Consider the following 26,045-nt stretch of genomic DNA (forward strand, 5'->3'; position numbering starts at 1 on the left):
CTGATCCTGGTCGTGATAATCTTCCTGCATTAACGCTAGCATCTTCTGCTGCCTTCTCAAACTTTCTAATTTTGTCTCCTACACCATTGGATTCGCCAGTTTTATCATTATTTTTTATTGTTTTGTTGTTGTCGGCATCATCATTTTTGTTCGTATTGAGTGTATCATTATTAATAACTTTGTCCGAAATGTCATTACTCAATGTTAAAGAAAGTTTTTCTGTTTTAATAGGCGCTTCCTTGGCTAGCACTGTTTCTTTTTTTATTTTTGCCAATGAATTATCTTCAGGTTTTGCTTCAACTTTACTTGTTTTAAAAGCATTTATAGGAGGAGACGACACAGGTTTTATTGGTGGCGGCGAAGCAACGTCGTTTTTGGCTTGAGGAGTACTCACTTCTCTATTTAACGGCGGAGAGACAATCTTTTTAAGTGTTACAGACATAACTTCCTTTTTGCTAGGTGGTGAAGTAACCTCAGTTTTTGGTGGTTGTTTAGCTAAATCATTTTTAAAAGAAGGTATTGTATTTACTTTATTTATTATAGACGATACGTTAGTGTTAGTCTGAGCTGAAAGTGTCTGCGCGGGTGGTGGCGATAAGACTTTCTTTGGTGGCGAGGTTGAATTTTTCGGCGGTGAGGCGTCTTTAGGCGGTGACGTCGTCTCCTTAATGAGACTACTTTTCCTCGGTGGCGCCGAGACATTTCTGGGCGGACTACTTTTAGGTGGCGACTCCGATTTAGCCAAAGCCTCGACCTTTGCTTTTTGGGCTTCAATGTCCCGGCTGAGAAAGGAAGAGTTTCTGACATAGCATTCATCTTTATCTGAAGAATGGGTAATGTCGTTTTGAGTAGTTGGTGGGTGTTTAATTTCAATATTGACGTGGATAGGGCCGGGTTGGGTTTGTTCTTCATTTTTCTCGACGACTGGTTGCGGTTCGGCCGGAAGGGTTGGATTGTGCTTGTCGATATCGGCGTGAGTGTTGTCGCGCGAGTGTCTGCGCGGCGAGGCGCGACGTCACGCGCGGGAGTCGGTCCACTGGTCGGAGTCGTCCGAGTCGGTGTCGTTGCCGGAGCTCGTGTCGCTCTGCTCCACGGCAACCCGCCGCGCGAGAATGGACGCTACGTCGTGTAGCGCTGGCACCCCGCGAAGCGTATCGTATTTGCCAGTGTTCTCCTCACATCGCTTCTCCACTTTGCGCAGTTTAATACCTGTAATACGAGTATGGAATAAGTCCAGGTTGAGTTGATGGGTATTCAAATGTTTGATATAATAAAAAAGTAAAAAGTAAAGTAAAGTAACAGCCTGTAAATTTCCCACTGCTGAGATAAGGCCTCTCTTCCATTAAGGAGAGGGTTTGGAACGTATTCCACCACGCTGTTCCAATGCGGGTTGGTGGAATGCACATGTGGCAGAATTTCGATAAAATTAGACACATGCAGGTTTCCTCACGATGTTTTCCTTCACCGCCGAGCATGAGATGAATTATAAACACAATTAAGCACATATATATAGTGGTGCTTGTCTGGGTTTGAACCCGCAATCATCGGTAAAGATGCACGCGTTCTAACCACTTGGCCATCTCAGCTCTCTGATATAATAAACTGAGCAGTAGCATCACTATTAAATAATTATGGGAATCTAAATGTTTACCTTCACGTATAGCTTTGAGTAAGTCTGAACGTGGATCAGGCGCAGGGTCGGCGGCAGGGCGCGGCGGCTTAAGGGCAGAGGCGCCCCGGAGCAGCGAGGCCGGCGAGGGGGGCCGAGGTCGGTGCTCGTCTTCCGGCGGTGGAGGAGCTGGAGGTGCCGGCGGGGGCGTCGGGGCCCGTGGTGGCAGATCCTCGGATGACATCATGCCTGGAAAGAAATTTTTTGTTTTAATTTTTTTTTTTTTAATTACATTCCATACATTATGGTATAGAAGATATCATATTAGGGGTTGTCCATTAATCACATGAGGCTTGAAACCCCTCCCGGTTTGATAAAAATCACGAAAATAACACAAGGGGGGGGGGGGTGTAGTAAGATATCTCGTGTATTTATTTTTTTCGTCTAATGCGCGATTTTTAAACAAACATTGTCCTTAATTTCAGAATAAAATAAGATTATAGTTTATACCTGTATTTAAATTAAGATAATATTCAGAAAATTTTAAGATTCGTTGTAGGTACTAAAAATACACATGATGTTTAGAAGGGGGAGGGGGGGTGGTCTTAAACCTCACTACGTATCACCAATGGGGGAGGGGGGGTTAAAAAATGCTAAAAAAAGATCACGTGATTAATGGACAACCCCTTAGGAATGTACTAAAATGTAACTGACCAATGACGGCATGCATCTGATCGAGATGTGCATCCAGTGCCGTGCGATGCGGGGGCGAAGCGCCGTTGAGCACGGGCGGGGGTGAGGTGCCTTCCGGCGGCGGCGGTGGCGGCGGCAACGCGGATCTGAGGATTAGTATTATAAGTATATTATACAAGAGAATTTGGTTATATTTTGGACAAGTGCTTTAGTTACTTACGTAATTATATTAATTTAATAATTGTATTAACTTAAAAATTAACTAACATGACTGTATTTTGTTAAATGTTGAAAAAGAGTAACTACTGAGTTTCTTGACGGTTCTTCTCGGTAGAATCTACTTACCGAACCGGTGGTAGCTTCACTTAATTGTTAAATGACGATTCAAAAGTGCTTGTAAAAGCCCACTTGAATAAAGTATACTTTGATTTTGATTTTTTTTTTTGATTTTGAGGAATCAGAGTAATGTATGTGATGTTGTCCAATATTTATTTATTTATCTCAGCATACGTAATTTTATACAATTCGACATAAGCTTATACCGTGTTGACTTGTGTAAATTATGGTTTTAAAAATACATTTCTGCCTTTATTTAAAAAGTTTCAATATTAAATTGATACCTTGTAGGTGTATGATGTGGTGGTGTATCTGGCTGCAGTGGTGCGGGGGGCGCAGGCGGAGGTATGGAAGGTCTGGCTCTGCGCGGAGTACCCGCGATACTACCTCCGTATATTGGCTCTATTGGTCCATATGGACTTTCCTCTCCCATTACTGTAAGAATTAATAACATTAAATGTTTAAATATATACAAATATGAATTAAGAATAGTAACTGTACGAATCTTGACCGCGTGAAATAGTAGAAAGAATGCTAACAGTATTTCTGTAATAATTAGATATTATTAATAAAATAAATTCTTTCTTTAAACTGCATAACATTTATGGCGTATGGTGTAACATTTCAAGAAGGAATTGCTCCAAATACTATCAATTTTTTTTTGTGTATATGAAAAATAAGTCAAAATATTTCCATTGTTACCGTGTCCATTTCCGGTGAGCCTGGGAGTCCTATTTTGCTGGTTCTCGATTTCGATGGAGTTCGGTCGCGCAGGCTGTGACGACGCAGGTCGGCTCTGAGGCGCTCTGTATCCACCATCCGTCATAGTAGTTGCTGAGGAGTACATTACTTACATTAAAATATATTCACAGGTCTTGTTCGTTATCATCAATCATTTTTACACTAAAGAAAAACGTATATTATATTTAAACATCAAATTATAAATACATAACTCTTTATTAAATAAAATAAAAACATTTTAAAGAAAAAAATGCAATCTTTTGAATTCGAATTCGTATTTTACTGGCATTTGAATTATTGCGTACTTTCTAAAAAATATGCTTAGAAAATGTATGTTGTCAGCATTTTATTTGTTTCCTGGACACCTTCAATTTTGGATTAGCCTATATTCGTTCCTGGCTATGTACACAACAGGCTATTTGACTGGTTTTTAAAATCAATTTTATATTATTTAGTAGAAGTTAAGGAACCCAGTAAATTTACAGTTTTATTTCTAGTACATATTTGCCGAAAAATATCATATAAAAAGTCCATATTTAAATAGCGCGCAAAAACGGTAATTGGACAATATGGCGCTGCAATAGGATCGGTGACGTCACTTTCCTGTATTTTAATCTGTGGTACATATAGTAGAAAAGCAAAGTTTACAAAAAAGTGACTTCATCATAAGCCCTGTCAATCAGGAGCGTTTTGTGTCACGTGACAAACGTTTGAAAAAAAAATGCATTTTTATTTATGGATTTTTCAATAAATTAAGTATTATTTTCAACTTTCGTTAGTAAATAACCATTATTAAACTCATAATATACACTGGCTATGTCAAATAGCCTATTATAAATAAATAAATATAAATATGAGACAACATCACATACATTACTCTGATCCCAATGTAAGTAGCTGAAGCACTTGTGTTATGGAAATCAGAAGTAACGACGGTACCACAAACACTCAGACCCAAGACAACATAGAAAAACTAATGGTAATCTACATCGACTCGGCCGGGAATCGAACCCGGGACCTCCTGGCGTACCCATGAAAAACGGTGTACACACCACTCGACCACGGAGGTCGTCAAAAATATAATTTGCTAGCTTAGTTTTAATGATATACAAGGACTCTTTCTAAAGTCGATAAGAAGATCAGTTATACCAGATAACTTGAATCTGGGCACTTTTCATCAGGTCTATTGGCTGCTCATAGGATACCAAATAAAAAAAAAGAACGATAGTCTATAATTTTCTCATTAGGTACATTAATGATTTGTTCTTTCACATATGTTTATATCCTTTTCACTAATAGTTTTTTACGATATACATACTCTGATAGAGCGGGTCGGGCCGGTACTGCTCGATGTTGTAGCGCCGCAGCTGGTTGGGCGCCATTATGTGTTCCCCGCGCGTCACAACCTCGGCCTTCTGACGGTCGCGCGTCGAATGCGGGACGCGAACCCGTCTCGTGCCGCGACCGTCCGCACCACCGCTGCGTGGCTGGCGGACCTGCCATCACACATACGTGTAGGTATATATATATATATATATATATATAGCCCTTTTTTACTCAATGCACATATGTATGTATACACGGTACATATACCAAAATAACATTTTTTATAATTTTTGTCTGTCTGTCTATCTGTCAGTTTGTCCCGGCTAATCTCTGGAACGGCTGGACCGATTTTGACAAGACTTTCACCGGCAGATAACTTAGGCTACAATATATATTTTTTTTCTGTTAAATTGCGCACAAGGTCTCGGTCACAGCTAGTAATTAATGTAAACAAACAATCATTACAATTTGTTGAAGGTAGCTAACTAGAAAGAGGTTATGTCATAGATGATATATGAGAGCACAAAAAGTTAAACTGAAATAAGATTTATCTGAAATGAAATTAGTTTCTTCCAAAAACTTTTGGTAAAGTATTTAATTATATTTTTGAATGTTATAGATTTGCGGACGAGCATATGGGTCACCTGATGGTAATTGGTCACCATCGCCCATAGACAATGACGCTGTAAGAAATATTAACTATTCCTTACACCGTCAATGTGCCACCAACCTAGGGAACTAAGATGTTTTGTCCTTGTAGTTACACTGGCTCACTCACCACTACACTGTTATTTGTCGGTAGAATAACTGATGAGTGGGTGGTACCTACCCAGATGGGCTTGCACAAAGCCCTACCACCAAGAAAATATCACTAAATATCACTAAATTGGGTTCAAACTAAGAATATCGTTTTAATTTTCAATAAACGCTTGAATATAATTAATTAGCACAAATATGACGTTTATATGCAATTATATAATTTATTTTATGAATAACGTATTTTTTTTAAGAGAGTGTCTACCACACCCATGGACATCTGCAACACAGGGGGGGGGGGGGGGGACATACAGTTGCGTTAACGGCCTTTTAGAAATAAGTACGATCTTTTTGATTGTCGAAAGCTGGTTTCACAGAGTGGTTATATAATATTAACACATTTCCTTTGAATAATGTAACAAATGTATAACAAGTACTAGCTTTTCCCCGCGACTTCGTTCGCGTGGACTTCAGGTTCGTCCCGTCTAGTCTAGTAATCGCTTCGTAAATAAGCCATTATTTCTCGTACAAAGTAAAGGATAAAAAATGGTTATTGTGGGTTATTCCTAAGAGATAAACATATACCATCACGGACTTTTTTGTAGACCTTTTTAAGTTGTACAATACTGTAGTACATTGTTTTGATCTATCTTGTAGGATTCAGTCAGCGTTTGCAATGTAAGCGCAAAAAATGTGTTTTTTTTACGACCTCACATTAGAAACCTCAAAAATTGTAGCCATGTGTTATTCTGATGTATAAGCTATATTGTGTTAAAGTTTCATTCAAATCCATTCAGTAGTTTTTACGTGAAAGAGTAACAAACATACATACAAACTTTCGCCTTTATAATAGTAGTAGGATTTACCTTCTTCCCTCGATCGTGCTGGATCCTCTCGGTGTCCTGAAGCATCTCCCTGCGCCAGAGCTCGAAGAAGTAATCCGGATCGGTGTAGAACTTTCTAGCGTCTCTACCATCATCTCGGAACTCGTTGAGACGCTCGAGTGGCGGCGGGCGGTCGCAGCGAGCGTACGTCGCCAGCATCGCAGACGGCATCGTGGTCCGAGAGAACAGCTGCTGCTGGAACGTTCTAGACGAACGGAACGCCTTCCGCATTTGGATGTCTTGCAGGGACACTGGAAATATATCGACATAATTAGAACTTTATATATAAATATGTGTTTTTATTTCTAGTACATATTTGCCGAAAAATATCATATTAAAAAGTCCATATTTAAATAGCGCGCAAAAACGCTACTTGGACAATATGGCGCTGCAATGGGGTCGGTGACGTCACTTTCCTGTATTTTAATCTGTGGTACATATAGTAGAAGAGCAAAGTTTACAAAAAAGTGACTTCATCATAAGCCCAGCCAATCAGGAGCGTTTTGTGTCACGTGACAAACGTTTGAAAAAATATGCATTTTTATTCATGGATTTTTGAATAAATTAAGTATTATTTTCAACTTTCGTTAGTAAATAACCATTATTAAACTCATAATATACACTGTCTATATCAAATAGCCTATTATAAATAAATAAATATAAATATGAGACAACATCACATACATTACTCTGATCCCAATGTAAGTAGCTGAAGCACTTGTGTTATGGAAATCAGAAGTAACGACGGTACCACAAACACCCCGACCCAAGACAACATAGAAAACTAATGGTAATCTACATCGAATCGGCCGGGAATCGAACCCGGGACCTCAGAGTAGCGTACCCATGAAAAACCGGTGTACACACCACTCGACCACGGAGGTCGTCAAAAATATAATTTGCTAGCTTAGTTTTAATGATATACAAGGATTCTTTCTAAAGTCGATAGGAAGATCAGTTATACCAGATAACTTGAATCTGGGCACTTTTCATCAGGTCTGATGGCTGCTCATAAGATTACAAATTAAAAAAAAGAACGGTAGTCTACAATTTTCTCATTAGGTTGGTACATTATTGATTTGATCTTTCACATATGATTATATCCTTTTCACTATTAGTTTTTTTTTAAATATATCTTTACCCTCTTCTACGCCAGAATCCAGCTGTGTGACCTTTATAGCGAGCCTATCAATTCGGGCTTGCAGCACATTTGTCCTTTCCGCCAGGCTCGTTGCCTCCCGCGTCAACTCGCCGAACATATCCTCCGCATGTTTTGACAGAGACGAAAGCTGTCTGTAATACATATATTTTATTTTTATTAATGTAATAGAGAGCAAAATATCTAATTAATTAGCGAAACCTTTCAGTTTTATACGTTAAGCTTTATACAATTTGTATTTTAATGACTATTATAACCCATTCCAGCCATAAGAAAAAGAAAATCCAAATTAAAAACATTGGACATCAAAATGACGCGATATGATTGGTCGAGTCCTACCTTAGTCTATGATATTCACTATGGACTTGCGAAAAATAATAGTGTTATATTATAAACAAGGATATCATAAAGTCTTTACTAAGAGTTTACGATGAGTGCATAGTATAACTCTAGTCCACAATATAACTGAGTAATTATAGCAAATCTTATGTAATACTTACGTATTACATATAAGTCAATCAACGTTTTAATTTTTTTTATTCCTACTTCTATTGAAGTAGACTATAAGTCTCAGCCTATTATAAAAAACACAAATTAAATATCTTATATATTCTAATGATTCTTTGAAGGTGTTCTAATTATTTTTTATACAAAACAAAATAATTCAAATTAAATGTGTTTCAGTGTGTGATACGGTTACTTTAAAAAAAAATACAGACGAATTGATAATCTCCTCCTTTTTGAAGTCGGTTGAAAACTACCCGTGAATAAAATGACGGCCTCTGTATTAGCCCCTCTATGGCTTTTCGCAATTTGAACTCTTGACATTGAATGATGACATCGATAGTGGCGTCGATGTTTCCATAGTTACCTGACGGTGTTGGCAAGTGTCCCGTTCGTGACTGCCTCTAGCTCGGACGGCACGTCGAGCCGCTCGGGCACGGTCCCGCGCGACACGTGCACTGGCTCCACGCAGCGCTTCGGCAGCGGCATGGCTGCGCGCTTCGGTGCCGGCTACCTCGTGTGCATCACTGACGAAGAAAAAAAATATTAAAATTTCAATCAAATAAATTTCGTCTGAGTCGAGATGGCCCAGTGGTTAGAACGCGTGCATCTTAACCGATGATTGCGGGTTCAAGCCCAGGCTAGCACCGCTGATTCATGTGCTTAATTTATCTTTATAATTCATCTCGTGCTCAGCGGTGAAGGAAAACATCGTGAGGAAACCTGCATGGGACAAATTTCATAGAAATTCTGCCACATGTGTATTCCACCAACCCGCATTGGAACAGCGTGGTGAAAAATGTTCCAAACCTTCTCCTCAAAGAAAGAGGAGGCCTTTAGCCCAGCAGTGGGAATTTACAGGCTGTTGTTGTTTGTTTTGTTGTTTTTGAAATTTAGTCTTATTTCAAACATGAATACACATAAATAACAACTTTTTTTATAATCATAAAAACATTTTATAAATAGAACTAACTCAAAAAAGTTTCGAATTTATTTTTTTGATAAATATTTAAAAAAAAAAACAAGATATCAAATATTGTAAATTAGTAAAAAAAAACACGATAAAAATACTACGGGTAAATTTATCGCTCATACCGAAACGCCCATTTGCTTTAGATATGCAATTTTTATCGATAAACATCCGTTATCAGCTGAGATACACAATACTAATATCTAATTCGACCATTAGCTCCGTGCAGTGAACCGTACGAGAATAGTAATCATAATATAATGTTACGAACAGTTATAATCGACATACACAAAGCATAAGTTAAGTGCAAATACCTGGAATATCTAAGGACAGTCTTATACAATGTGTCGTTATCGTTACGATCATCATTGCTACATTTAACGGAAAAAAAACAGCGTACATTGTACGATAGCAAGTCCCGCTAACCCAAGACCCACTTGTCCAGTATAAAAAAATGTAGATTTTTTTTATATTAATAGGTAGCCTTAGACAGTGGCATTGTATGAAATATTAACCATTCTTGAAATCACAAATATGCGGCCACTCTGATTACTAAGATGGTATGTTCCAATTAAATCAAATCGATAGCCTTACCACCAAATACACTTATTCAAGTAAAACTTAAATTACAGAATACGTCCATGTTATATACATATTTATGTATATTATTTGGTTCATTTCCCATTTGTCCCAGTGATTATCGGGCAATTGCTACACGATCTAGAAGATCGTTTATGGTCCTATTTCGAGGAGCCGTGGATGTATAGAAAATAAAAGTATCTTAATTGCAATTTACTACATTGTTACGATTTAACAAATAATTAATTTTAGAGAGCAGAAAAAACCGGTTACTGGACATGTAGAGAGCGGCGCTATGGCTGTATATATGGTAAAAAAGTGCGAACAGACGTTGACAGTTTACAATGAAATTAATTAATAACAAAACCTATCAGTTAAGTAATTTGTAAAAATCTGTCGAACAAACGCGAAACGAATCTATTTTAACTGATCGCCATGATAAATTAAATAATACATTGACAGGCAAACTTTTGGCTTGTATTAATAAAATCAAATTTAAGGAAAGGTTTTATTCAAATGATAGTGATGGTATATCTGAATTTTAGTAATGCCGGTCGGCGTTCAAAGCCTTAAAGAAGAAATAAAATTGTGAGGCAAACAAAACCAAAGAACATTTTACTGTGAAACCGCAAACATATATTACTTCGACGAATATCAAGCGCCGTCCGAATAATAGATCTTAAGGAGTTAGGTGTTATCCAGGTATCGTTTAATTACAGTAGCGGTCTTGCCGGAACTATCGTGCATAGCGGAGGCGAATTAGCATAAGATACTCGTAAACACAAATCCGTTAATTGCTTTGTACTTCCTGCATCTTTGATTCGGTTTATATTATATTCGACAGATTATATTTTATAGCGGTGTTCATTTATTTTTCAATTTTTCTATGATTCAATCGTCGTTTAGCAAATTGATTAAAACTGAAGCTACCGCCGGTTTGGAATATTGATTCTGCCGAGAAAAACCAAAAAAAATAAATAAGTTAATAATCTATAAAGCTATTGTAGTATAGATGATTGTGAAGTTGGAGCAGAGTGACCAATCCAACAGTGAGCCATACGGGCTGGTAACTTAATCGAGCCAGTTTTATGAAGATCGTCACTGATAAGTCGATTGCTTCCTGCGTTAACTAAATTCAATAAATTACGCCTGACGATTTCCCGGCTCGGGCATTACCGTCACCAGTCAGTTCCTAGCAATTTAGCAATTCAGTCGGTCTAAACCACGATGTTCAGCGCGCGTGAAATGTTCATGCCGAGTGGAAGTGAAAATTAGCATTCAAATTATTTAGTTTCACTATTTCTACGACGGATATAATTATTGTTTTTATTATTTAAATACCCAATTATTGTCGCACTACTTACAGACGTTTTTGCATTATTGACATAATGGAGTATCTCGAAACGGAAACCTTTCAAACGTATTTGCAATATATTTTGATAGTGTTTATTTATCTTGCACTTTTTACTTTGATACATAATCAATAGATAGTGTTGCTGATGTCCAATGTTATATATTATTGATAGCCAGGCGGCAGGAGCGCTGGAACACTCACAAAGTTACATTAGGTATTCATTGGGCGACGACCTTAGTCCCCTCGGCGTCCGAAGCGACATATTTTTCAGAGTCCTTTAGATTTAGTTATAAACATACAAGAGCACACTACCTTCTGTCATCTCGTAGATAAAATTAATGTGATCTACCAAGAAAAGACACATTATATAGTAATAATAACTATATTAATCCATTCAAGTGCAAAAAGTCGAAGGTAATTTATTAGATGATTTTGTGCAAATTCGATTTTATACTGATATTATAAATGCGAAAGTAACTCTGTAACCACTTCACGCTTAAACTGATTTAAATGAAATTTCGTATGGCGATAGTTTAGTAGATCCGGGAAGACTTTTTTTTAGATAAACCTGCCATTGAGTAACATCGGCGACGGTGTTATAAGTAAAGTTTTATAAAGTTCTCGGGAACAAAGCGACAAGTTTTGCTATTAATAAATATTCGCCACGGGTATGAAATACAGCTCATCAATGAAATAACTTGGTATAAAATTCTGTCGAGATGTTTATTTGACATGTCCAGTAGTAACAGTATTGCATTCAGAATAAAGAGGCATAATAATTGTCATCTTTGAATAACTAAAGGAATATTTTCAGTATTTTAAACTCAAGGATTGTCCATTTTGCGCCTAAACGTATTGCATTCAGTTCTCAAAGAAAGGCGGACGCAAAAAGGATCGTTAGCGAAAAAAAAAATGAAGCGTGTTCCACTTTAGAAGTAGTAACCCAGTTTATGTATTCAAGAGGAAAGGCAGGAAATTTTCTTTTCAGGCATATATGTATACAAAATTTCGTCGATATTACTTTTCTTCTAATCATGTCACACGCAGTTTCTTAAGTAAATAACTAAGGTTACTAAAGTTCATGATGATACATAATTCATGACATAATATAATATTCGGAAGTAAGATAGTGACAAACTTGAATTATAAACGGTAGGCAGAGAAACATCGAATAAATCAGAAAGTAACAGCGGCCTAATCGCTTGCATATTTATTAAGATTAAGAAAGTTTGTTAAATAATAGTTAAATCGTAATAAATAATTGAATTTGAACTTATATATTACAAAAATAGTATCCCTGACGTGGCGTATATCGTGCACACTATGGTGAGGTATACCTACATATCTACATAATTTTATAGCATCGTGTTTCAGATATTACATATTATTAAAAGGTGGTAATTTCGTCTATTTCTAAATTCCTTGTCTTTGATTCAAATCGAGAAGACAATGTCAGAGTAAGGTCTGTGCCAGGGGACTCTGTACAATAGAGCCCGTAGTAATAATTAATTTATTGTGTAAAGAGTAACCAAACACGACTAAGAACTCAAAGAGTAATTAAGCAGATTGTAACGAACTCTTTCTTCAGTATGCAAGTAGGAGTATCCATTTATAGAAATCGAAATCCATCTTCATTATTTCTCACTTTCGATCCACTGTAGCAAATTTATTCTTCAGCTGGTTTTGACATGAATAAGATACTAGATCGTTATTTTCATTCTGTATAATTTGAAATCTCTCTATCGGTGTTAATGTGCTTAATTTGTGTTTTTAATTCGCCTCAAGCTTGATAATGGTATTAAAACATTACGAAACCAGAGAAAACAGTAAACAAAACACTAAATTTGCTATGTAATTTAGTGATTATTACAAAGAGAATAAGGAAAATATTGTCTGCAGTATTATTATATGACAGAATAAGTTTAATGAAAAGACCCTGTGCCTTTTCAATGTGTCACACGGTATCACTAATGATACGTTTTCGGAGTTGTTCTCGGCGGTCACATAGTAACTTCTAGTTTAATGTATTAAATTAACATAAATTATGTAGCATAAATATTTAATTAAATAAATTGTTACGATTTTGCCATTTACCTACTCTGACCGGTTTTTCCTTATAATCAAGTTAATAATTAAAAAAACATTAAAGTAATTTAAACAAATTGATAACAAATCTTAACTTGCAGTTGTATGTTGAAGACGAAGGTTCGATCCTGACCCCATGAACTGTAGTCGAACTATTAACCTAAGCTTTACGCTTAATTGGACAAGAAAATATGTGCATTACTAATTCTTTGAAAAGAGACGTTGCAAAAAAGTATTATTCTATAAAAAAACCGAATTGATATCCAATAATAAAAAAAAAAAAAAATAATAATAATAATAATAAGTGGAAATATCCAATAACAAGTGGAAAGCGTATATTTAATGTATTTTTTTAATTTCCGTATATATTTAGACAAATGCCTACACTCGTCTGCCTAATAATGACTCACATGATACCTATTCCTTACATCGTCATTGCCTTCGTTCTTTTACGACTTTTCGATCTAAATTGTCTACACGTCGTATTGCTTTTTGACTCTGACATTTTGACATTGGAATACAAATTTACCACAACGCGTGTAAGTGATTTACACCATGGCGTTCTAATTGTGATTAATGTGGTATACGTTAAGGTATAGTATATTTAGTTTGATACCAGAAGTATTAATCGTACTTCACGTACTTGAACTATTTGATATTCAATAAGCTCGACTTCAAATCCTTATACAGATTAATGTAATCATAGAGCTTTCAATGTGTTTACTAATAAGGTCTTGGAATTTGTAAGTTATGTATTACTTTATCGATAAAATCAATCAATATTAATATCGATATTTAATATCCATTAAGCTAACAAAATTAATTTTCAAACGAAAACAGAAATCAGCGTTACGATTGTAAATGTCAAAAGCTTTGCCAGAGAATTGTTTTAGTTTGAAGGCGATTCATTGCACGTTTTATGAGTACTTTTGTAAAATATATGTCAGCTAGTTAAAGACAAAGACTAGTAAAGACTGTCTGTGTGTAATGGTTAAGTTAGAAATTAATACACTCATAACAAGCTATGTGCTTTCCACAACACTGTTTTACATGATTACTAAATTTTTGTTTTTAAGTCTTAAAAAAAAAATTAAACTTTCCATATTAATATATTTCTTTTCATACATAAGGTAAGGTAAGGTTTTTTGGTTATTTTTTCGACTTTATGCAAAATCTTGCTTTATCTATTTGAACTTTCAATTTCTTAGTTTATTGTTGAATATATGCCAAACAGTATAATAATATAGCATTTTTAGACACAGATTAATAGTATATTACGGCATTTTCTATGCTTTTATAAAACATCTGCTTCATCACCGCGTTTCGCACCCGTTATAAAACTACACAACTGCAATTCTGTGCATACATGCAGCTGTGAATCTATAAAACCCACTGATACTGTCAGGTATCTTGGCGTAATTGTTGACTCCAACTTAAGCTTTAAAACGCACATAAAATTACTTTCATCGCGTATACGTAAAACAGCAAATATAATGCACCTTCTTCGCGCCTCAGCAACGAGAGATATATTAAAGTCTGTTTACCTTGCTTTAACTCAGTCACTACTCACCTACTGTATTACAAGCTGGGGAAGTGCACCAAAGACATCTTTACTTCAATTGGAAAGAGCCCAGAGATCAGTGATAAAAACGATGCTTAAGAAGCCTTTTAGATATCCAACCCAAAAGCTGTTTGAGGAAATCGATCTACTTAGCGTGCGAAAACTATTTATACATAAAACGGTAGCAAAGGTTCATCAAACTGTTATAAACTCGGCTGATTATCAAAATCTCCTTAAGCGACGAGTATTCAAAATTGAGGTACCACGCATAAACACTCACTTTGCGAGACGTTTCGGTATATTTAAAGAGTACTCCATATATAATAAAGTAACCAGTGTTTGTGATATCAAAAAAATGAATATTCGCGAAGCAAAACAAAAACTATTTGAATGGCTAAATTCGATGACATACGACGAGGTTGAACATTTTTTGGCACCTTTAAACTAGTTTATAAACTAAGAGTATATTCAAGCCCCATTCTTGGTACAGTAACGCTTGCACGTTAATCTATATGGGCTCTCTTTCAAGGATTAAAATACGGATATAATATTTATTTTTGTTTCTATTATTGTTTTTATTTTTTTCGGTATTACATATTTTTCTATTTCTTATATATATGTTGTATTATTATATAATTAGATATGGGATCGTAGAATATAGTCCGAGCTTCTGTTAATAACTTGAAATTGTAACCGGTAGCTGGTACCCGCAACACAGGCTCGCCTAGTGCGGGACCACTGGATGTTTTGCGACTATGTTAACTTTTCATGTCAATAAAATTTATTTTTATTTTTTTTTTTTTATTAATTCGTAGTACTTTTAAAAATACTAGAAATAACTCGAAAAAAATTCCTTATACTGTAAACATATGTTCTTCTGCATAGATATATCTTTATCTTCATTTCTTGTATAATAAAAACTAGTCTACCGCAGATCAATAGTTTAAAACCCTGTGAGTAACACAGTTTTACGGCCTGCTCTAGTCGACTTTACGAGGAAAACATCGCAAGGAAATCCACTTACACCGGAAGAAATTTTCTAACAATCCACAATAAGCAGTATGGGGGACTTAAGCTCCGTTTTATATTCCTTAACAGGGCAACAGCGAATCAATTGCTTGAAAAAAGCAAATATTATTTTATTTATTATTAATTTGATTTTAGAAGTACAAAATAAAAGTTAGGAAAGCAAGCACATAACTGATATTATGTAACACTCTTAGGCAGTGACACTGTAATAAGTACGAACCACTCGTTACGCCAATAATATGCTATTAAATATAACATCTAAGATGTTATGTCCCTTACGTCTATGAAAAGTAATCCTCAAGATGCCTACTGGATATGAAAAAAAAGGCTTTCCCCAACAAAAACCTCTTGCATCTTTAATATACCGCTAATCTGCCACAGCAGGATTTAGATATAAAGCTTAATTACTGTTAAGAAAGATCTTTTTTGTTTTTAGCTGCCTCGTCCATGTCGCGGATTATATCAGAATTTCTTTTGAAACACGTCAGTTTCCTTAATTATTTTCCTGCATTTTCTTCGGCTCAAAGAACGAAATGAGTTGTTTAACGATATCCATGTGACTTATTGTATCTACTTATTTTAATTATTTCACACAATGTGATAATAACCCGTTTGTAACAGGTAACTAAAAAATAACGTAAAAGTACGTTATTGTACCTTAACATAAATGAAGAGTACACGAAAAATTTAAAAAGACATTCATATAAAAAAACTTTAGTTTAATGTAATGAATATTACTTCAAATTCGATAAACTCTGCAAAACTCTTCCTAAATTTATAAATGTCTCAAATAATCTGCTACCTTCTAAATTATCCATACCTACTCTCATTTGCGGTAAATTAAAAACTCATAAAAAAACCCGTGGGCTTTGCCTCGGATAGCCATGGACAAGAACATGTTTCATAAATTCACTTGGTGGTAGGGCTTTGTGCGCAAGCCCGTCTGGTTAGATACCACCCACTCATCAGCTTTTCTACCGCCAAATAACAGTACTCAGTATTGTTGTGTTCCGGTCTGAAGGGTGAGTGAGCCAGTGTAACTACAGGCACAAGGGAAATACATACATCTTAGTGCCCTAGGTTGGTGGCACATTGACGATGTAAGGAATAGTTAATATTTCTTACAGCGTCATTGTCTATGGGCGATGGTGACCACTTACCATCAGGTGGCCCATATGCTCGTCCGCCAACCTATACCATAAAAAAATGGAACCGAATAGACACGGGTCTTGGTAATATTAAGAAAACTTTCATTTCATAAAATAGGTAGACAACAGCGAAATGGGTCACCTATTAGCATTGATAGAAATATTAACCATTCCTTACATCGCCAACGCGCCGCCAACCTTGGGAACAAAGATGTTATGTCCCTTGTGCATAGTACTATATACACATACATAAACTGGAAACATTATATTACTCTTATTACATTAACAAGTTTTTAACATAGAAAATAGTACACAGTTCAAAGAAAAAACGTATGAGAAAAAATATACAACTATGTTTCACAACAATTATTTTTGTGCAACGCAAACCGTTCTCATCCTGTACTCGATAAGATTATCCTGTTTTGTAACTATACGTTCATAAACTATTAAATAACACACAATATAAATGTTGGTTTTTGTATAAAAGATACAATTTTCCTGATACAGTATTTGGGTCGTACCTATTTGAAAATTATTTCCATCTTCAGCAGATTTCAAATAACAATTGCTACAAGACTCCGACCTTGACAGTAGCTAACTTTTGAATATGAATGGGCATATGCTCAATGATTTTTAACAATCGATTTATTTAAGATTACCTTTTGGCAGCCATAGCTTGTCTAATTTATTCTATACATGCATACATTTACAGGACGAATTAGTAATTCCTTTATCAACACAACTTTGTTTACTTGGTGGTAGGTTTTTTTGCAAATACATCCAGAGTTGGTATCATCAAAGCAGATATTCTACCGCTAAACAGTAATACTTATACTAAGTATTGTGTTCCGGTTTGAAGGGTGAGCGAGCCAGAGTAACACAAAGGACATAATATCTCAGCTCCCAAGGTTCGTGACGCGTTGGGATGATGTAAAGATATATGTTTCAATATTAACTACAGCGCCAATGTCTATAAATTATGGCCCTTACAATTAGGTAGTCCAGAAGCGTGTTCGCAGAAATATGTCATGAAAACTTTTATTTTTATATTGGTTTAAGATGTAAACGTCAGCTTCCTTATTGATTCCAACAATCAAACGTTTATAGAAAACTTAAACATATCTTAAAACACCAAAAGTATAAATTTAGAATTTCCAAAAATATATCGTAAATATTTCACTTCTAGAAAGGATACAGAATAGAACTAAGATTTCGACATTGACGTTTCGGTTATTTCTAATTAATAATAAAGCATTACTATGATATCATCCATATAACGCGTGGGTGCCGTAATAGTGTTAAAGTAATGTTCTCACAATTAGGGTCAATGACATTTGTTTACATAACATAAGTACTGAATGTATCGCATAGAAACATTGTTATATCCTTAGCAATATCAACTAGATTGAAAGAAATACGGTGTAATTCAGTACCCTCGTTTACCCTAAGGTAATAATTACTAGACATAATTTGCATGGATTACGCCTCAGGCAGACACCATAATACTTCTAAATGTTGCTGAACACTGTGAACTGTGTCAACTGTTTCGGGCAGGTTAGAGGGAGAGGCATTATCTTTATTTAAGCAGTTCATTCATATATTTATTCAGTTCAGCATCCATCTCATTTTTGTCGATGCAGCTAGACAATATTTAACAGTTTTTCAAGACATTTTTGAAGTAATTGGATAGAATAATAGTAAAATCAAGGTTAAACTAGACTGCCATGTCTGTCTCTTTAAAAAGACAATGTAATGTAGGAAAATAAATGCCTCTCTATTTTTTGATAGTACTTAGTAAAATCTATACGACCTCCGTGGTCAAGTGGTGTGTACACTGGTTTTCATGGGTACGCCACTCTGAGGTCCCGGGTTCGATTCCCGGCCGAGTCAATGTAGATTATCGTTAGTTTTCTGTGTTTTCTTGGGTCTGGGTGTCTGTGGTACCGTCGTGACTTCTGATTTTCCATAACACAAGTGCTTTAGCTACTTACATTGGGATCAGAGTAATGTATGCGATGTTGTTTCACATTTATTTATTATTTATACTAATATAATAAATGTGAAAGTTGCCCTGTCTGTCGTTCTTTCACGACCAAACCTCTGAACCGAATTTAATCTAATTTTGTGTCAAGCAAACTTGAAATCAAAGAAAGGATATAGGCAAATTATTTGGCCCAACACATGACAACCAACACCCTAAATACGCAAGCAAATCTGAGGGCGACAACTAGTAAGAAATAAAAAGTAACGTCACAATAAAAGTATGGTTAGGGGATTCCCGGTGATTAGTCAACTAACTGGATCACTAATTTTATCCACGCAAACTATATCGCTGATATATAAAGTAAAGTAAAGTAACAGCCTGTAAATTTTCCCACTGCTGGGATAAGGCCTCCTCTTCCATTAAGGAGAGGGTTTGGATCATATTCCACCACGCTGTTCCAATGCGGGTTGGTGGAATGCACATGTGGCAGAATTTCGCTGAAATTAGACACATGCAGGTTTCCTCGCGATGTTTTCCTTCACCGCCGAGCACGAGATGAATTTATAAACACAAATTAAGCACATATATATAGTGGTGCTTGCCTGGGTTTGAACCCGCAATCATCGGTTAAGATGCGCGCGTTCTAACCACTGGGCCATCTCAGCTCAGATATATATAGTAGGTAAATTCAAGAGCCAACGTCAAACGTGAATTACCAAAAGCCAGTACGGTTTAATATGATATGTCAAGGTTTTACAAACAGTTACTTTCGATAATAGTATGTCGTTTTATCTATTCGTACTCAAACAAACGTTTTATAGTAAAACAGACCTTATGCAGTAAATAATATGCATGAACATAATATCCGAAACTAAGTAGAATTACATCACATCTAATTAAAACTTTTTACATTTTTTTATAATCTTAATGCACACTTACAATTTAAAAATATTACAGCCAAAATATACATATATAAACAGCGAGTTAAACTGCGAAACTTAGCTATTTATACAACAATATTATGTACTAGAAACCTTGAAATACTGAAATAGCGATATTTCAGAGAAGGTTCAATATGGTTACTTTTTTTCATGTATTTGCATATTCTTCGATTTCCTATAACTAGGGGAAAGGATGTTTAATTAAATTAATTTTCTTTCGTTAAACATCATACTACGAAACCAATTCATCTGACGCACACACACAACACACAATGAACAATTATTATCGATTGAATAGCATCAAATTATATTCAAGCGTTCCTTAAAATTAACACACGAGTTATGTTTAAAACCAATTTACATTTTACAAGAAATTAAACATAAATTACGATTACCGTAAACTAGGACTGAATATAAAAGAAAAACCATAGTCGTAGGGAAAACGACCAATATTTGATTTGGAATTAAAGAAACACTAAAAAATTCTTACCGCCACCTTATTCTGTGTCTATGTAACTATACTATTAGTTCTTGTACTAAAGTCACCAACAATAAATGTATAGCTACTATATCACATGATCTATAATTGGGCATAAGTTAAATCGTGCCTTTATAAGAATAAACATAACCTAAGGAATTTTGATATCGATAACGAAGATTATCAAGAGACAAATTCGCTTGGGCATTTGTTTTCAATTATATTACCTTATAAGACAATAAATATATTTCTACGGGTGTAATGCGTGATCATATTAAAGGCTTTCGGTCAAGGTTAAGGAACTCTAGCATTTTATTAAATGCCAAATAACAAACGCCAATTAGATTCATATCACGCTCTAGTAAACGTGTATTTAGTAGCTGTAGGTTTTTTAGCTAATAAAATCATAGCTTTATGAATGTAGTAGCTAGTATGCGCCTCTGTCTTCATTAACGTGAGGGGAAGGGGGGGAGTGAGGTATGCAAACTTTCATAATGATCGGATCTGTAATTGAAAATTCAAAGCAGAACAAACATACAATTTTCCGCATTAATAGTATCAGTTACGATAATCGCTTCTTACGTAATGATTACGAATAAAATAAAACGTTTATTGTAACATTTAAAATTCATAATAACGCGTATTAACGATCTAACACTTGTAATTCCACGAGTAATACTGGTTAAAACTTTCACTTCATAAATATTTATCGATACGAAAAATTAAAAAAATTAAAAAAAAACTATCAAATTAACAACGCCGATTGCATTTTGTTTAGAGAAACGTGAAACTTACGTCATGTTTCTATGAACTTGGTGATGACATAATTATAAAATGACAGCCGGTTAATTCTGTAAGCCATACCGAACCACATAGCCTACTTATAGTTAGTATGTAACTGAGATAGCGTAATGAGAATCCTTAAACAGACTTTACACGTCATAGAAAGGTACGACATATTCGCCAAAAAAACCTTTCTACAATGTTGAGCTCGAGCGCTGATCGTAAATAAGATTAGGTAGTAATCATTATTGTGACCTACAATCGCCTTAACCACGGTATGCATTAGTGTCAACATATACAAATAAGATGTTTCATCTATATTAATCTATACTAGTATCACAAATGCGTAATATGTTTTCTTGTTGCCCTTTCACTGCCAAACCATTATGAATATTATGAAATTTGATATGAAACTATATTTCACCCCAAGGAAAGACATAGCTTAGATTTTATGCCTAGCACCTGATGAAAAACCCTTAAAAGACATGCGAAGCCGCGAGTAACACCTAGTATTCTAAATGGTTCTCGCATTTTATTAAGCACTACCTTAACGTCCCAGTTTCATACACTAAGTGTACACTGGCTACACTAAGTGTATGAATACAATTTTACATGGAATAACAAAAAGAAAAATCCTCGTTTTGTTTGGCTAGGAAAGTTCAAATTCCCGTCTTCTCAACTGTAATATGCATGATGAAAACCGCATTAAAATCCTTTGCGTAATTTAAAAGATCTAAGCGTACAGACGGCGGGAAGCGACTTTGTTTTAATACTATACTTAATGTCGAAGTCTGGCTGTCGAAGTGCTTCAAATTACACCTTTTTTTAACGATAACCATTAATATCATTAAAGATACTTAAATATAATATCTGTAATATAACTTACTATCTATTTTTATATATAACATTTTTATTAATATAGACATAAGGTCGAAATAACTCATTGATAGTGTGTAAAATTTAAAATTACTTAATTTTGGTTATATTATACATCAGTAATACTCACGCTTGCAGCCAATAAGAGAGTTGATACCTACGTGTGGGTTGAATAAATTTGACACATCCGTTGTTACTCTCTGGTTCAATGTTCAATTAATACAAAAAGCGCATTATTTAAAAAAAAAACGAATACTATCAATTTTAAAAAAAGAACAGCACAAACTGGTCAGTTTATATATATAAATAAACCCAACCACAATGTGGGTCAATTTATACGTTTTGCGCTATCTTTTTCAACGTTATGTAGACTAACCATTGAGAACGGCATTAGAGATTACAACTTTCGTTGCTTTCATTCGATAATCGAATCGCCATGTCTCTCTTTGGTGGAGCCACTGCGAGATACATGTGAAGACAATTTCAATCCAATTCCGACGAGAGCTGACCGCATTGGCTCGACACTTACAAATAATTATTTACTTATGCAAACACAAACGTAAATGTTAAAGTTACTAACGATTATAATATTTTATTCAGTCTATTACGTTAAACGTCTCCATCCTTGTAAGAATTGATTCAAATTGAAATGTTTCGACACTGCGTCAAATATTGCGAACTCAACCTGCATTTTTATACCAGCCATTCGCAAGCTCGGATATATATGTTTTTCTCTCTCATTAAACACTGCATAAAAAAGTTTCGCAAGCGAATATATTCTCTTCACCACCGTAATAAAATCTTTTATTTACAATTACAACAAGTTTTAATTACTTTATGGAAGTGATGAACTAGTCCGTATCACATATTTGGAAATGCATCCGTTGTACAGGTCTATCGGACACCTAATCGAATCGTATGTAGTATTTTGTTAAGATAAGATTTGAATTCAAATTTGGAACCCTGGACTTTTATCTTTTTTTAATGAACTGCATAAAAGCCAAGGTGCAGCACTTACATATTTCATTAGAGGATACTTTTACTGTTAAGCAGAAGGTTAGGTAATATATATAATATAGGTTAGCATAGATGTGACAGATGATAGTCGTGTCTGGCTGCTATAATTATGAGATATTAGACGCGAAAAGGCTTAAGAGTATATTTCGTTCTTGTAATTATAATTATTGTGGAACTATATATATATCGAAACAGGGTCGCCATCAGCCTTATTAAATTATCCACATTCATGATTGATAGAAATTTTAATGTACAAATAGTCATATGACACGCAACCCGATTCAAACGGGCGCATTTTGTAACCGTAATGTCTCGTATTTTTTAATTGGCGAACTAATTTTATTCGACATGTTTTCTCTCGCATGCACGATATCTCTTGTTACTCCATACAACAGCGAATATTTGGGTTCTGTATACTAACATCGATATTTGTCGTACAAAAGAAATAATTTTCGGAAAACAAAGAGATAGCGATAACAAATACGTTATTGAAATTTCTAATGGAATAATTTAAAACGAAAGATAATTTTTTTTAAATGGATTTTTTTTTTAGTTCTTCCATTTTTAATTATAAATGTTAATAATTAAAAGTAAAAAACAGATAATAGAATCTCACATTTAAAATATTTACATAACAACAACAGCCTGTAAATTCCCACTGCTGGGCCAAAGGCCTCCTCTCCCTTTGAGAAGAAGGTTTGGAACATATTCCACCACGCTGTTCCAATGGGGGTTGGTGGAAAAATATTTACATACACAAACAATTTCATATTTAATTTTACTTTCATAATCAGTGCACTCAACATTGAATACACAATTACACAAACAAAAAATGAATGAAACTACAATAAAAACAAAAGACATTCATTGAAATGGGGGAAAAGAACCGGTAACAAAACCAACTTTATAATGAAAATAGCCTTTAAAATGAATGCTGTTAAAATCAAATCGCTTTACAACCCTTGGGGTAATTTATTGGTCTGATGATTCATGATAAAAACACACCCTATAATGATGTGATGTTAATTATTTATTTTAAATAAAGACAAATAGCTAAGTAGAAATTTTCGAGACACCATTTTGGGATTTATTTCGACATATACCTTAAGGAGTGGGAAGAAATTATTGGCAATATAATGTATACCTTCAAATTGAGCGTGCTTCTTTAAATACAGCAAATCCGAATTTTCTTTTCATGTATCATTATTGTACACAATAATAATATAAACATTTTTAAATATCACTTATAAAGAAAGGTAATATTTTCTAATATATTTTGATGTGCGAAAGTTATGTTTACGTAGTTTATTGAGAGACAGTTAAACTTTATTGCTCTTTCACTTTCATCTTCATGTAAGATATCTTATTTGAATATATATGGATTATTTTTTATGAGAATCATATTTTTTGTAAATGAGCATTGAACTGGTCAACTGATATTAAGTTCCCTCTTCCGTCATGACATTTATTACAAAGTCTCTTCAGCCATTGTGATATCTGCAGGTCTTGTACTCGCTAACACTGTTAATAAGACTAAATAAATCTAATATAAAAATATAAATGATAAGAAATGTGTATATGGTCCTTTAAAACCAAGATCTATCTCTTTAAAAACCTTAAGACGGAAAACAAATAAAATTAATAATTACACACTAATTGATAGATAATAAAACAATTGTATAATTCCATGACATCATACAAAGTTAATGAATTCATTGTAGTCCTTTGTATGAGTTTTCATAAAATATCAGAGTTGCATAAAATATTTTTTATTATTATTATTATTAAATAACATAAAATTGGTTATCATTATGTGAATTTCTATTAAGTACTGCGAGATGTTCTCGAATTGTTACCAATTTTTCTTGTTAGACTATTGTATAATATTAAAATTTCTTTATCTTGTCCATATAATAAATAATGTGTAAACAAAATGATTAATTTCAAGAGTTGTAGCTCACAAATTTTATCATCTTCAACTCTTACTACTATATATACTATCTCTAGGTTTTGAATATGCAAATATTCATATAATATTTTGACAAATTTACATTCACATTTATTTACATCACATAAAACACTACAAAATCCAATTGGATAAATAGAAATATAAAAGAAATCAAAACGTTAGATTATATTTGGAAAAATATGAGATCGTCTCACTTCAACTTTGGTTAAGAATAATGATTTGAACATACTTAGTTTCCATATAATTTAACGATTATGATTTCTAGTCAAAATATAGTTACATTACAGACGTAATGTTTTAAATTTCTTAATAAAAATTAATCCCGGCATAAAATTAAAAAATAAATATAAGTACTTTAAAAATATATTTATATTAAATTATAAAATATTGACAATATATAGTTTTATCCCAAAATAACATCATTGAAACCATTACGATGTGTGTGACGATATTATGAACCCTTCGAATCACAACGCCCATTTCTTTAGAACACTGCTTAAACTTATATCTTCACTAACTTACTCAATATCCGAATCGCAGAATATGTGGTAGGAGAAATTTCGTTTTCGACGAATTAATTAGATTTTAAATAACATCATTTTTACGGAAAATAAAGGAAATATTGATGCAAGATGTACTCACCCGATCCACCCAAGGAAGTCAACAATTACTTGATTTAATATTCACTCGAAAAAACGTCCTAAATAATTTTCACTTGCATAAGATCACAATATTTGTAACTTTCTGCACTGATACTACAAATAAATAAATGATATTTTCAATATATTTCAATAAGTCTGCCGCTATAACCGTGCCACAAAACGAAAATGGCAGCGTTGATGTTTCACACTGAAAAAAATGCTTGTTATTACCTGACAACACTGTCTATATTCCCCTCTCTTGCTGCTACCACAACTAGTAACTGGGTACTTAGTGAATAGTGATTATTGCTTTATCCATTTTTATGAAGCCTGATTCTTATAATCAGGCTTCTTTAAAACCTAGTAGGAATCTAGACAATATTAAAAATAAAAATTAACCCGTTAGAAAAAATATATCAAATACTTCATAATATAATTATAATATAGATATGTAAAATATTTTTATATAGATGACTTTCTGGAAAATAGCTTATAGCTCTGTAGATAAACATGTAAAATTATTTATTTAAATACCTGCATAGGATATTTCTTCCATATTTCTGTCAAAACTCAAAATATGTTTAATGTGTATGATAATTAAACATTTTTTATACCGATAACA

At 34.3% G+C, this 26,045-nt stretch overlaps 1 protein-coding gene across 2 annotated transcripts; it reads right to left on the reverse strand.

The window, feature by feature from the left end:
- Positions 1-189: 189 nt before the first annotated feature.
- LOC124536622 (wiskott-Aldrich syndrome protein family member 3) lies at positions 190-25,716 on the reverse strand. 2 transcript variants are annotated; one of them, XM_047113133.1, is made up of 10 exons: positions 25,655-25,716; positions 8,376-8,535; positions 7,487-7,638; positions 6,328-6,596; positions 4,698-4,875; positions 3,341-3,472; positions 2,923-3,073; positions 2,324-2,448; positions 1,652-1,858; positions 190-1,209 (listed from the first exon to the last, which is right to left on the reverse strand). In XM_047113133.1, exons 2-10 carry the CDS (start codon positions 8,495-8,497, stop codon positions 1,016-1,018), a joined length of 1,530 nt encoding a protein of 509 aa, XP_046969089.1. In that variant the 5' UTR covers positions 8,498-8,535; positions 25,655-25,716; the 3' UTR covers positions 190-1,015. The 2 variants fall into 2 exon arrangements, with proteins under 2 accessions (XP_046969089.1, XP_046969088.1); XM_047113132.1 differs by lacking the exon at positions 25,655-25,716 and adding an exon at positions 25,425-25,643.
- Between the last annotated feature and the right edge of the window lie 329 nt (positions 25,717-26,045).

This window comes from Vanessa cardui, chromosome 17, assembly GCF_905220365.1.
Source record: "Vanessa cardui chromosome 17, ilVanCard2.1, whole genome shotgun sequence".
NCBI lineage: Eukaryota > Metazoa > Arthropoda > Insecta > Lepidoptera > Nymphalidae > Vanessa > Vanessa cardui.

Excerpts from the sequence above, each read along its gene's own strand:
- LOC124536622 (XM_047113133.1), bottom strand. The coding sequence starts at position 8,497 with ATGCCGCTGCCGAAGCGCTGCGTGGAGCCAGTGCACGTGTCGCGCGGG. Across the intron at positions 4,876-6,327 it reads AGCACGATCGAGGGAAGAAG|GTCCGCCAGCCACGCAGCGG; the intron begins GTAAATCCTACT and ends GTGTGATGGCAG. Across the intron at positions 1,859-2,323 it reads TCAGATGCATGCCGTCATTG|GCATGATGTCATCCGAGGAT; the intron begins GTCAGTTACATT and ends ATTTCTTTCCAG.